Raw genomic sequence first — 13,267 nt, 5'->3', positions numbered from 1 at the left:
TGGGTTTGGTCATGCCCGCCCAGAAGGAAGAGGATTAATCTACTTCACTTTCTCTACAAATTCAAATGTTAATCTCATCCAGAAACACCCTCACAGATGCACTTCAGGTAATGTTTACCCAAGTATCTGTGCACCCCATCAACTTGACACATAAGATTAACCATCACAGAGTGATATGGAAGGAAAGCTTGGCCAGACAGAAAATGTTATGAGACTTTTGAAGTAGAGACTGAAACAAGATGCCCCAACAGTCTAGTCCCTACAGAAAGAACATTTTCCAACACACCATTTGGGGATTGTACTTGCACTGCTGAAAGCCACAACTCTGATGGCTTCCCATGCCATACAGTCATGTATGGTTGCTCTAATCAAGCCAGTTGTATCATGAACAAAGTTTCCTGGGCAAAGGGTCTAGTAGAGGCTGAACTGCAGCCCACATTTTATTTACCAAGCCATGCACTTGTGTGAGGGGCTACATCTGTCTCAGGTAAGGGGGCTTTCCCTAATTTGCCCAAGGTGCTGTGTGGACTGGTAGAAGCCATGCTCCAGGGTATATTGAGGGTACACAGGGTATCCTAGGTGGTGTGCCATAGCATATTACAAGTGTGCAAAATACTGACCCTCTTCATGCATGGAGTTACTGGAAAGGATCATTAACTGTAGTCATGAGAAGCCTGTAGCCACGGGCAATCTCTGGACCTGAACATTCGTGATTGTTTACCCCACTGTACCATAAAAATATATCTGCGTGTGCTGTGATGTAAAGAAGATTGGGAATCACTGTGCCAGGGGACTTGTCTTATCATTCATCCAGAAGGCAGCCATTTCAGAAAGAGCACATGTCCATCTGCCTATGTAGGCACAAGCTATTTCCAGCAACAGAGGGTTTCCTGTTTTGCTTACATGTTGGGATGTGGTGATATGCAATCTTCATGTGAGATCTGGGTAAACAATGTCTGGATCCAGAGCATCTGTCATTATCTATGGTTGTAGTTTAGTTTCCATGGAGAGAATGCTGTCTGGTAGCTTAGATCACAAATTCATAGCTTGAAGTCCCAGGAGGCTTGCTGTCCTGAACGTTGTTTTTTTTCATCTGTGCTCAAGAGGGAGATGGAGGACATGTTAACTGAAAGGTGCTGCTGGGGAATTCCAGATTTTCAGTGCTGGAGAAATCTGGGGTAGCAGGGCCTTGCCCTTTTTGAGTCCTTCATCTTTGCTTCAGTCATCTGATTTGGAAGCCCTTGGGCCATCAACTACTTCATTCAGAAAAAAGTAGGACAAATGAGGGGTACTTGCATTGATTTCTATTACTGGCTTTAAGTAACATCCAGGCTCAATCTGGTTATATTCCTTGTTCTTAGTTGGGCCCTAATTCCTTTTGTAAACAAATAACTGTACCTTCATCTATACACAGTGGCAAGTGGCTAGTATCTCATGTGGTCTAGTTTAGAACACTGTAGACAAACTTCCCACTGGCTTGAGGAGTCTGGTTTTAAATTACACACTGACCAATGAATAATTGGCATTCAATTTGTCTAGAGGATTTACTTGGAAATGTCTCAATTCAGGACTCCTTCTCTGTTTCATTCTCTTTCAGATCTGGCTTAAACATTCAAGCACCCTACCCCTCACTTCTTGCTTCTCTTTCCTCTTTCCTCTCCTTTCCCTTTTCTTCATTCCTCTCTTCCCCTGTGTGATCACTGAGGGGAAAAAAGGTCCTTCTGTCTTTCTCAAGGACACTTGGCTTACCTTTACAATTAAACTGTCCTATGCATTAAGTTCCTTACTACCTTCCTACTTGTCTAGCTCATAGATGCCTTATAGAATCAGCTCTTAATTCTTATTTATGGATTTATTTATATTCTAAGTTCCCAATATATCCTTCCTCTATTCATCTGTTATCATTAGTTTCCCATTTCTCTAGACTCCTAGGTTCAAATTTATCTTTCATGATTAGCTTCCTGCATATTAGCTCAGCTATTAAACAGGAATATTTATAAAACACTTCATTCACTAAGAGGCCCCGACACTGTCCTTTTGACTGTAGCAGAAATGAGGACATTCAGACAGTGACAACCCCTCAACAGATTCCCCAAACTGAAAATCCTGTTGAAGGACAGGGTTTACTGTTCTTCAGCATATTACAGAGAAGGACATGTGAGTGCAGGGGCTGTAAGTGTCACTAGGACACTACAAATGGTTGTCCAGGTTTCATCCTGTGAAGGTCAGCTGAGGGGACAAATGGGAACTGAAGTTCATCCTGTGTTTTTCTCACCAGTCTGTCCACAGAGAGGAACCTCTTCTCTTATTTTTACACTGTGATATAACAGTGGCCCTGGCTACTGTAGAGGCTGGAGTTTCCAGACTATGTTCAGGAGCTTAGGGGATCCTGCACTTAAAGGGTGGAATCAGCACCCCAAGCAGGCCAGCCTGTGGATAGCCATTGACCTTGGGACTAGTGCTCTGTGCATGTGTGGCAGTACCTTACACCAAAGCCCTCAGCCATCAGTCCTGAGAAGTCTAGAGACACGTTCCAAGGAAACCAGCTGGCCCCTAGTTGGATGAGTAGTGTATAGTAGAATGGTCAGAACAGATAGGACAACAGGGTTAAAAAGTCAGAAATGATTTACCTTATCAGAGTACTGCACTATGGAATAAATCGTGTTTACTGGCATCTCCTTGATGGGGAGCACCTGTAAAACACCCACCATCCCCTTAGTAAAAAAAACCCAGGCACAATGTTGAGTCTACCTTCCTACTTCTACTCCCACCCATCACCCCTCCCTGGTCACATTTTCACTAGATGGACTTCTTTCCAGGTCTCAGCTCTGCTTCCATCCAGGTTTGCAGAGAATCATGGTCAGGTGAGCATGCAGCGGGAGGGTAGCATTTGGGCAAAAACCTTGAGAGGAGGGATCTGTGTGGTTGAGACAGTTTTGCTCAAAGTTTTAGCTTTATGGATGCAGCTGCCCTATCATTCCAAGCACAGTGCTAGATTCACCAGGCAGACCTCAGTTCCCCCCCCCGCACCTCGCTCTTTGTAGACTTCAGAGGAGCAGGCTGGCAGAGGCACAGAAGAAGATGATACCATGTAGAATCCTGATTCAGAGTGGGGTTGAGGAAGGGGCAGGCAAGTAAAAGGTAGATGGGAGAAAAGGGTGTGGGACAGAGTGGCTCTGAGCCTGAGGAAAGTAAACTGAGGCCACAGCCATACCAGGTAGTCCAGTTCGAGGGCACCTCTCTTAGTTCTGTGTCCTTGGAGCTCCCTTATCAGTCTGCTTATGTGTCATTGGCCACATAACAGCCCTCACTTCACACAATGGGCTCTCCTGTGATTTATACCCTGTAGAGGATGCTTCGCTCCTAATCATGATTCATCTAACCTTGTGCCAGGCTCCTATATGGAAGCTTGGGGCCTTAAACCTGTAGGCTGCCATGGGGTGACAATTGACTGCATTCAATTAGAGAGAATCATGGCATCATTTCCCTGATATGGTATTTCCTGGTTGGAACTCCAGATTCTTGGTTATGGCTTCTGTCTGGGCAGCAGTAAGCAGAGGCCTGCTGTCTATGACTCCCTGTCCTGGGGGTACCAGTGAGGATCCCTGAGTTGTGTCAGCTCACCTTGGATGGGGGGATTTCATCATAGATTCTGGACTCTGCTGGTTGGGCATCTCTTGAAACCATGAAATATGTGTATGTTGTGTTCTTTGAGGCGGCATCTGTACCACAAATAAAGATAGAAACACAGTATGTGAAAAGTGGGTGACTTTTTAGAGATGGTCTATTCTAATGTTTTCTTTTTAAAAGGGAGAAATGAAGCCCAAGAGGCTCCCATCCTCTTGAGATGGATGCTTGGGTGCTTGGACTGTTTCTCCCTCTTCTAGGGATTGCATGTAGTATGAGAGGCACCCAGCTCAAGCCTCACCCAAAGCTCAGTGGGAATTCTTTTCTATTCTTGAGTCCACATTAGGCTAAGGCAACTCTTCTCAATCTCTGTATGGGCCATCAAAATAGCTCTTCTACCTAGGGTCTTCTTAGTGTTTCTGGCACTTGACATTGACTGCCTTGCATGGCTAGTTGTTTTTTAATGAGAGGGTCTTGGTTTTTCAACTGGATTAACTATCTCTAGTTATACACTGTGTTGGATTCTTCTAGTACATAAATTACTGTTACCACCTCAATGTTAAGCACATAGCAGATGCTCCACAAACATTTGTGGCTTGCTTGGTTGACTCACACAGTCAAATATTTATTAATTTTTAATAATAAATTTATTTATGTGCCAGGCTTTGTGTAATGCTACAGAGAAGTAAAGACAGGAGAGAGATGTTCCTACTTTTAATTTATGGGCTGGTAGAAGCATTCATCCCAGCATACCACTTTTCTTTGCTCCTGACATGGAATATTTTAGGGTCAGGTTGAAAAGACATAGAATTTAGGGTCTTCATGTTCCATGGCACTAACATATCCACACACAATAGGTCTGAGCTGAGCAATATCAGGCAGATCCAACATTTCAGATTTCAGCCCTGTCTAGCCTCAGACTTGGTGAGTGAGCTAGACCAAGCGCTCTTTCTTGTCTCACTTGTAAATAAAAAAAAGTAGCCCTTCTTCATTCCCAAGAGGTAGTAAGGAATTGAATACAGATGTCTCTTTGAGGAAATCTAAAGATTGATCACCTGTGACCTGAGTAGGCTATGTGACTTATCATGAGGTCAATCCCGGGGCTATCAATTAATAATGGTAACCTACGTTTACTGATACTTACTATGTACCAGGCACCAGGCCAAGTATTTTATATGTGTAATTACTTTTAACCCATTTAATGAATATACATAGCAACTCTTTATTATACATATTTTATAATTGAGAAAACTAAGTGTTACAATGATAAAATAACTGATAACTGGTCAAGCTAGGACCTTCACCTCAGACTGTCTGCAAAGCACAACCCCTGTGCTGTGAATTCATCTTCCCCAATAGTCATCCATGGAAACTTGTGACTGAGAACTTACCGGGTTCCTTACTGAAGATCTTCAAGTAGGGATCTGAGGAGTTAGACCAAAGGAGAGCCAAGGACATAGAAGCAGAGGGAGAGCCTCTCTACATCCAGGATTGTTATTATAATTTGTGGAGAAGGAAGATTTTGGGTCGTCATGGAGTTAGGAGGAATAGAAGGGTTGTAATGATCTAATGATCTCTTAGGGTGCTAAGATCAGGTTTTCTGAATTGAGAATGGCACAAATACAGGAGGATCCAGAGGGATCTAGAATAATCTAGTGACAACTATTACAAAATTATTACATGTTCCTCAATGTCTCTCCAGAGGTCATAGTCAAAATATGATGGAATTGAAAGTAACCCTGGAGACCCTCTAGTCCAAACCTTATTTCACATGTGAGAACAATGAACCACAGAGGAAAAGACCCATGTTTGATTAAGCACAGATTATTAATGGCAATGCTAATCTTGGACTCAAGCTCCATTGTTCCCATACGCATATTCTAAAGATCATTCAGAGTGATATCATACAGCCAGGGCTTTCAGTCTGGGAGATAGTGAGGTGGTGGGGTAGGGTAAGGATTGTAGAAATGACTCCCTGGAGAAAAGGACCTCTCCACAACTCCTTGGATAAATAACTTCAGTCCCAGAAAGAAGGAAGATGCATTGCCACATTAGGAAAATCTTACCTTGTTTCCTCTTGCACAAAAGGAACAAAAGCACTGGAGGTAGAATGAGTATAAACAGAGAGAGGACAGCCAGCCCACTCAGCAACACAGTGTGGTGAGTTTGGAGTCCCATTGTGATATCTGGAAATGGAAGATGCAATGAGACAACTCCCAGAGAATAGGCCCAAGATGCTGGGCAGGCTTGTCTGCATTCAAGGGGCACTGTCAAAATTGGGTGCCCTCCAAGAGAGTACCAAAGCTTTGATGGAAATTGTACCTTCTGCTAAATCAGGGTTATAAACGGAATCAGGGAACATCTCTCAAAAGGCTTTGAAGTAATTTCTAAGGCTTCCTCCTTGGAGGATATGCCCCTTGGGACTAGGCTTGCCATAAGGAAGACATACTATTTCAGAGAATGAGGCCCATCCTCAGATTGATTTGTGAGACTCCAAAAGAGATGAACAAAGCTGGTTACCTGCACAGAGCTGCTGGGCAGAGATGGAGTCAGAATTGTTGCTCACAGGGTTCCAGGCTGTACATGTGTAAGTCAGCTCTTGGTTGTCAGGAGTCTGGAAGATTTGAAGGACACTACCCTCTTCCCCCAGGGGACTCCAACTATATATCACATTTTTTTCTTCTTTTTCCACGGAGCATGTCAGTGTGACATTACAGGTACTGTTCACAGATATCATTAAACTCTGAGTAATTTTTGGCTTCCCAAGCCTGCCTATGAGAAGAAAACACATTATCCAGTGGTAAGCTGGAGCTGGCCTATACCAGTTTCTGAGAGCCAACTGTTATATTTTTTAAAAAGTCTTTAAGTTTTATTAAACACAACCATCATGAAAAAGCAAAAATAAAAGCTTACAATAAAATGTCATATTTAAAACAAGCCTAATAAATACTCAAAACTCATCACTTTCTAATTTTTTGATGATTTACCATTATCTATGCTCTAGAAGTTATTTTTATCTATGTACCTGTCTTTTGTAATGATTACAAAGTCTCTCCACCCCTGCATGTCTTAAAATCATCTGTTTGTGCCCTGGTTGGTGTGGCTCAGTGGACTGAGCACAAGCCTGCAAATCAAATGGTCACAAATTTGATTCCCAGTCAGGGCACATGCCTTGGTTGTGGGCCAGGTCTCCAGTAGTGGGAGCATAAGAGACAACCACATATTGATGTTTCTCTCCCTCTCTTTCTCCCTCCTTTCCCCTCTCTAAAAATAAATAAATAAAATCTTAAAAAAATTATCTGTGATAACATGGATAGATCTTGAAGATATAATGCTAATGAGTCAAATGAAAAGTACAATGCTAATAAGTCAGAGGGAAAAAGACAAAAAACAAATGACTTCACTCATATATGGAATATAAAACAAAAAGTAAGAAACAAGCTTTCAAAACAGAACAAAAATAAACTCGAACACAGGCATCTGAATGGAGGTTACCAAAGTGGAAGGGGGATATAGGAGAGTAGAGAGGGGTCAAATATATTACGGATATATTGTGAGCACCCAACATTGTATACAGATGTTGTATTATAAAGATATACACCTAGAATTTATATAATGTTATTAACTGATGTCACCTCAATAAAATTAATTTGGAAAATCAGCCATGGTGGAAGTGTTTATACCACAGGAATTGGCAAATGCTATAAACTGGGGCTTGATTTATTGCCTTGTTCATTGTTTCTCTAGACTTAAGGAAGCAATGGAGGAAAGGTTACCGAAGAAGATTAAATTTAAAATTGCATCCTGTCTGTCCCTAGCTGGCATGGCTCAGTGGATTGACCGCCAGCCTGAGAAGCAAAGAGTCGCTGGTTCCATTCCCAGTGTAGGGCACATGCCTGGGTTGCAGGCCAGGTCCCCAGCAGGAAGAGCATGACATGCAACCACACATTGATGTTTCTCTCCCTCCTTTCTCCCTTTCTTCCCCTCTCTAAAAAAAATTAAATAAAAAATCTTTTTAAAAAATTGCATCCTATCTGTAACCAATACATTGCACATGGCAACAAAACAAAACAAAAATAAATAAATAAAAACAGACTAGGAAATATTCTTCCAGTATTTGAAAACCACTATTCAATTTAGCAAAGAAGTTGCTTATGTCATTGAAAAACAAGTGAAGTTCCCATCTTTATTGAATCTCTTTATTGTGTCTTTATTGAATCTCTTTTTCTTATTAGTTAACTTAAATGAAAATACCGACAAATATTCATGTTGGTTCATTTGCTGACTGCAACCATAGGTTGAATAGGGATGTAAACTTTTAGTAAAAATCAGTGAAAGCATTCTGTGAGAGCAAATGGCTATATGGAATTTATAATAAAGGCTATTGTATATTTTATTATCATTTATGAAATTGTGTGCCACATATCCTTTATGTGCATCAAATTTATTTTTTATATATATATATTATGTATGCACACACACACACACACACATATAATGTATACACACATAAACACACCACTGAGAACCAGTTGAACATTTATCAGCATACCACTGCATGAAACAATCTTAAAAGTTTTTTTGGCTTTGTTTTCTTTTGTATATGTGTTTTCTTTAAGTTTGTTGTTCTGCTTTGTTTTAAAGTGCTCATGGTGAAAAGTTAAAACCTGTTTAAAAGTTTATTTACAAAAATGTTTTCACTAAATTAACCAAAAGGAAAATTGTAAAACTCGTAGGCTAGTAAAGGGTTACATAGAACAATGATCTTTAAATTGAGGTAATAGCTAGATATGAAGCAGGCAGAAGGAAGGGGAAGATCTTTTACCAGGAGATAAAAAATGACCTCATCAGAGTTAATAAGTTTAGTTCATTCTTGTCAAAGCTCCTTTCTTGGGGTTTGTTCCTACCATTATAGCTGTGTGAGATAGGAAATAGAAGAGTCAGAAGGAACTGGCATGTAACTTTCTAATTAATGTGGAGTTTATAAAGGCAATACATTGAGCAGAGTAAATATGTATAGGAACTATTTGTCTGTAATTGTGAAGAAGGAGAACATGAGAAATAAGAAGCCATAAATATTTTTTATTTCATTTTAACCAAAAATTCTGGTTCTAAATCTCTTAGAGGGATCTATTCCAGATTAGAATTAGTGATGACCTGGCAAAAAAATTCTAATCAAGTTTGGCATAAAGGCCTTGATTAGCTATAGCAGCTATAGATACAAGCATGTATATTTCAAAATAAACCAAAGTGTGTGTGTGTTTGTGTGTGTGTGTCTGTGTATTTCTTTAGAAACATGATTCACAAGAATGTTTAAGTCTCTTCTTGGTATTTGCTTATTTTTAGAAAGACTTTTTTTTGTGGGTGTCAAAGTGAAGAATAGAAGTGAAGAATAGGATCCCATCTCATTTTATTCATAGCAAGAACAGAGATCTTACATGCACACAGCTCCTGGGCAGAAAAGGTCAGAGTTGTGGCAGGCAGGCCTTCATTCTCTCAAGCTAGGGTATTAAAGCAACTTGAGACCTAGTTCAGAATCCAGGTTCCATTACACTCTAATTATGGAATGGTGAAGAAGGTATGTAGTTTCAGTAAGATTTAGGTCCCTCAATTATAATGTGAGGATAACAAATCTCTCCTGCTAGGGTTGTGAGGATTAGATGAGCTATTTTGTATAAAGACAATTCTAATCTCTCTCTCTCTCTCTCTCTCTCTCTCTCTCTCTCTCTCATTTATCATCTAAATATTTATCTATCATCTATCTATCATCTATCTATCATCATCATCTATCATTTCACTGTCTAATCTATTGTCCATGGGAGAGACAAAATAAACTGGCAAAAGTGACTACCTCTGAGAAGGGAGAGGTGCATTTCACTGTATTTTATTTTTATGTTTGTGCATATACTGCTTAAATATGTATAATATTTATATATTTTAAAAAGTTAGGTGGTAGAATGACAGATACATAGTGTTCAATAAATATCAGTTTTCTTCTCTTTATCATCTCAGCTAACTATCCACAAGGTAAACATTTTGTTGTATGGACAATACAGCTTTCTCTAAGACTTTATAGTGGTCTTCCCTAATTACAGATAATTACAACACTTCCTAAAGATTTAGTGAGTAAAACTAAATGTATGAAGAGATAAAAACAAATTTCTTAAAATTGAATACGCTCTTTATTTTCTCCACAAAAGTTTTTTAATGAGTCTAATATTTTCTAAGGTGCTTTGACTGTGTCACTCATGCGCAATTCAGAGTCTTCTTTATCTAGGAAGTCCTTTATAAATACAATTTAAGAGGGAGCTAAGGATTAAAAAATAATAGTGACTACTAGTTATTGAGTATGAACTTTAAGGGCATGCACCGTACTAGGAGCTTAACTAACACTATCTTATTTAACCCTACCTATTATAATATACATTCAACAGATGTGAAAATTTAGGCCTAGAGAGGGTAAACAACTTGCTTAAGGTCACACAGTTGGCAAGAGGTCTAATTCCAACATTAATGTTCTTTCTACAGTATGCCTTCCATCCAGATACAACCTGCTATATTAATAGAGCACTTAAACAATTGTCAGGACTATTATGATTCATTCATTCTTTCTTTCAACAAATACTTCTGGAATACCTACTATGTGCTTGGTACTGTTGATGTTGGGGATACAGTGATGAACTTCATATAAAAGGCCCTGCCTTTATGAAATCTGAATTTTAGTATATTAACTATGTACCTAAATTGTATCTATTGCCATTTGGATTTCTGAAGTTCTGCTGCGAGGCAGATTGATAGTAAAATCCTTGAGATATGGTTCAAATATATCTCTATGCTAAAAATTGGTGCTTCCTTGGCCCGAAAGGCCTCCCACAGACTGGCACCGATACGGCCTGTGAGGAAGTGCACAGAAGGGCAAGGGCAAGCGTAAATTGACTCGCCTGCCCGTGATTGCAGAGCGGCCCACAAAATTAGTAGATCCCCGGCAGAAGGGGTCACAGAGCTACCCAGAGTCCCTGGAGAAGAGACCAGAGACAGGATTAAAGGGAGAGTCCTGGAGCTGACTTCCTCCAATTTCCGTAGTGCCCACTTGGCGAGGGCAAGCAACACACCCAAAGAGCCAAAAGCGGGGGAAACACACAATACACGACCCTAACGGACCAGTGCTGGGGAGCTAGCAGGCCAGGGGGGCCAGATGAGTACGTGAGGTCGTGAATAAGCCCCATGGTCTGGGGCAAGAACATGCGAGCCCAGGCAGGTGGGGGATCCTGCCGCATGGGGAGCACGCTCAAGGAGCCAGCATGAGGGTGCAGAGCGATCCCCAAAAAATAGCCCAGCCCTGACTGAAGGGGTAACAGAGATACCCCAAGCAGGAGTCAGACACAGAGAGTAGACTCCTGGAAGGCTCAAACAAACAACCCAAGGGCATATAGTGTCAACAACTGACATCATCAGAGGCAGGCCCAGAAAGAAAAGTAAAGGACAAAAATACTTAAAAGACTCTCACAAAAATGGGAAGAAAAAGAAGTTCCCCCCAAATGAGTGAAAAAGGGGACTCCCCACAGAGGGAGTTAAATGAAATAGAGGCAAGGGAACTATCAGATACTGAATTCAAAACAATGGTTCTAAGGAAGCTCAATGAGCTCAGCCAGCTCAAAGAGAACTATGAGAAACTGCAGAGAAACTATCAGGATCTTACAGCAAACTATATCAGCCTGGAAAAGGACATAGAAACTATCAAGAAGACACAAGAGGATATGAAGAATACCATTTCCAAATTGAAGAAAACAGTAGAAGGAATCCAAAGCAGGCTGGATGAAGCCGAAGATCGAATCAGTGAGATGGAGGATAAGGTAGAAAGAAGCTCCCAGAAAGAACAAGAAATGGAAAAAAGACTCAAAGAGAATGAAGAGGCATTTAGGGAAATACAGGACAACCTGAAACACAATAATATCCACATAATAGGGATACCAGAAAGAGAAGAGGGAGAAAGGGATCGAGAACCTCCTCGAAACAGTAATGATGGAAAATTTCCCTAATTTGAGGAGAGAAAGGCTCTCATGGATCAAGGAGGCACAGAGGACCCCACTCAAGAGGGACTCAAAGAGGTCCACTCCAAGACACATCATCATTAAATGGCAACTATCAAAGACAAAGAGAGAGTCCTCAAGGCAGCAAGGGAGAAGGAGAAAGTAACATACAAGGGAGCCCCGATACGCCCTGGAGATGACTTCTCAACAGAAACACTACAAGCCAGAAGGGAATGGCAACAAATATTCCAAGTCATGAAAACCAAGGACCTACAGCCAAACCTGCTCTACCCAGCTAGGCTCTCCATTAAAATAGAAGGGGAAATATGGAGTTTCCCAGACAAGAGAAGGCTAAAAGAATACATCTCTACCAAACCAGAACTCCAAGATATGCTAAGGGGACTGGTTTAAGCAGATGAAGGAAAAGAATGAGAGAGAGAGGAACACAGGTACAAAGAGAAAAGATGAGTAAGTTTCTATCAGTAATATCTCTCAATGTGAATGGACTAAATGCCCCAATCAAAAGACACAGGGTAGCTGAATGGGTAAGAAAACATGACCCACACATATGCTGCCTACAAGAGACCCACCTCAGAGCAAGAGACCCACACAGATTGAAAGTAAAGGGATGGAAAAAAATATTCCAAGCAAATGGGCATGAGAAAAAGGCCGGGGTTGCCTTACTTGTATCAGACAAAGTAGATTTCAAAACAAAGGCCATAAAGAGAGACCCAGAGGGGCACTTTATAATACTTAAAGGAAGAATCTATCAAGGAGACATCAACATTGTAAACTTATATGCTCCCAATATAGGAGCCCCCAAGTGTATAAGGAAATTGTTCGATGACTTCAAAAAAGATATAGACAGCAACACACTGATAGTAGGGGATTTCAACACCCCACTGTCAAAAATGGACAGATCTTCCCAAAAAAACATTAATAAACATATTGTGGCGCTGAATGACACACTGAATCAAAGAGACTGAACTGACATATATAAAACCTTACATCCCAAAGAAGAAAAATACACATTCTTTTCAAATGCTCATGGAAGGTTTTCAAAGATAGACCACATGACAGGACACAAAGCAAGCCTCAGCAAATTCAGGAAAATTGAAATAATACCAAACTGTTTCTCAGACCACAAGGGCTTGAAACTGGAAATCAACCTCAAAGAGAAACTTCAAAAACTTGCAAACTCATGGAGACTGAACAGTAGACTATTAAACAATGAATGGGTCAATAATGAGATAAGAGAAGAAATCAAAAAATTTCTGGAAACCAATGAAAATGAACAGACAACAGTCCAAAACCTATGGGACACAGCAAAGGCGGTCCTGAGAGGGAAGTTCATAGCAATACAGGCTTACCTGAAAAAGATAGAAACATTTCAAATAAAAGACCTGACACTACAACTTCAAGAACTGGAGAAACAACAACAAATAAATCCCAGAGCAAGTAGAAGGAAGGAAATAGTCAAGATTAGAGCAGAACTGAATGACACAGAGACGAAAAGGACAATTCAGAGGCTCAACCAATCCAGAAGCTGGTTCTTTGAAAAGATAAATAAAACTGACAAGCCTTTAAGCAGACTCATCAGGAAAAAAAGG

The 13,267-nt window shown here is 40.5% G+C and overlaps 1 protein-coding gene across 1 annotated transcript in view; it reads right to left on the bottom strand.

Annotated features, from left to right (window-relative positions):
- Positions 1-653: 653 nt before the first annotated feature.
- The window catches only part of CD84 (CD84 molecule), a 31,465-nt gene continuing 18,851 nt past the window's right edge, over positions 654-13,267 (bottom strand). The window contains exons 3-8 of the mRNA XM_054563044.1: positions 6,148-6,399; positions 5,694-5,813; positions 5,019-5,051; positions 3,625-3,722; positions 2,631-2,693; positions 654-1,093 (exon numbers count right to left, since the gene is read on the bottom strand). Of these exons, the coding sequence (XP_054419019.1) occupies positions 1,028-1,093; positions 2,631-2,693; positions 3,625-3,722; positions 5,019-5,051; positions 5,694-5,813; positions 6,148-6,399 (632 nt within the window). The 3' untranslated portion in view covers positions 654-1,027. The remainder of the gene's footprint in view (positions 1,094-2,630; positions 2,694-3,624; positions 3,723-5,018; positions 5,052-5,693; positions 5,814-6,147; positions 6,400-13,267) is intronic.

The sequence above is a fragment of the Pteronotus mesoamericanus genome, unplaced genomic scaffold (genome assembly GCF_021234165.1).
Source record: "Pteronotus mesoamericanus isolate MK-2021 breed Mesoamerican mustached bat unplaced genomic scaffold, CSHL_Meso_final scaffold_705, whole genome shotgun sequence".
NCBI classification, from domain to species: Eukaryota; Metazoa; Chordata; class Mammalia; order Chiroptera; family Mormoopidae; genus Pteronotus; species Pteronotus mesoamericanus.
Note: the sequence above shows the minus strand (reverse complement) of the source record. Positions and strands in the feature narration are given on the sequence as shown.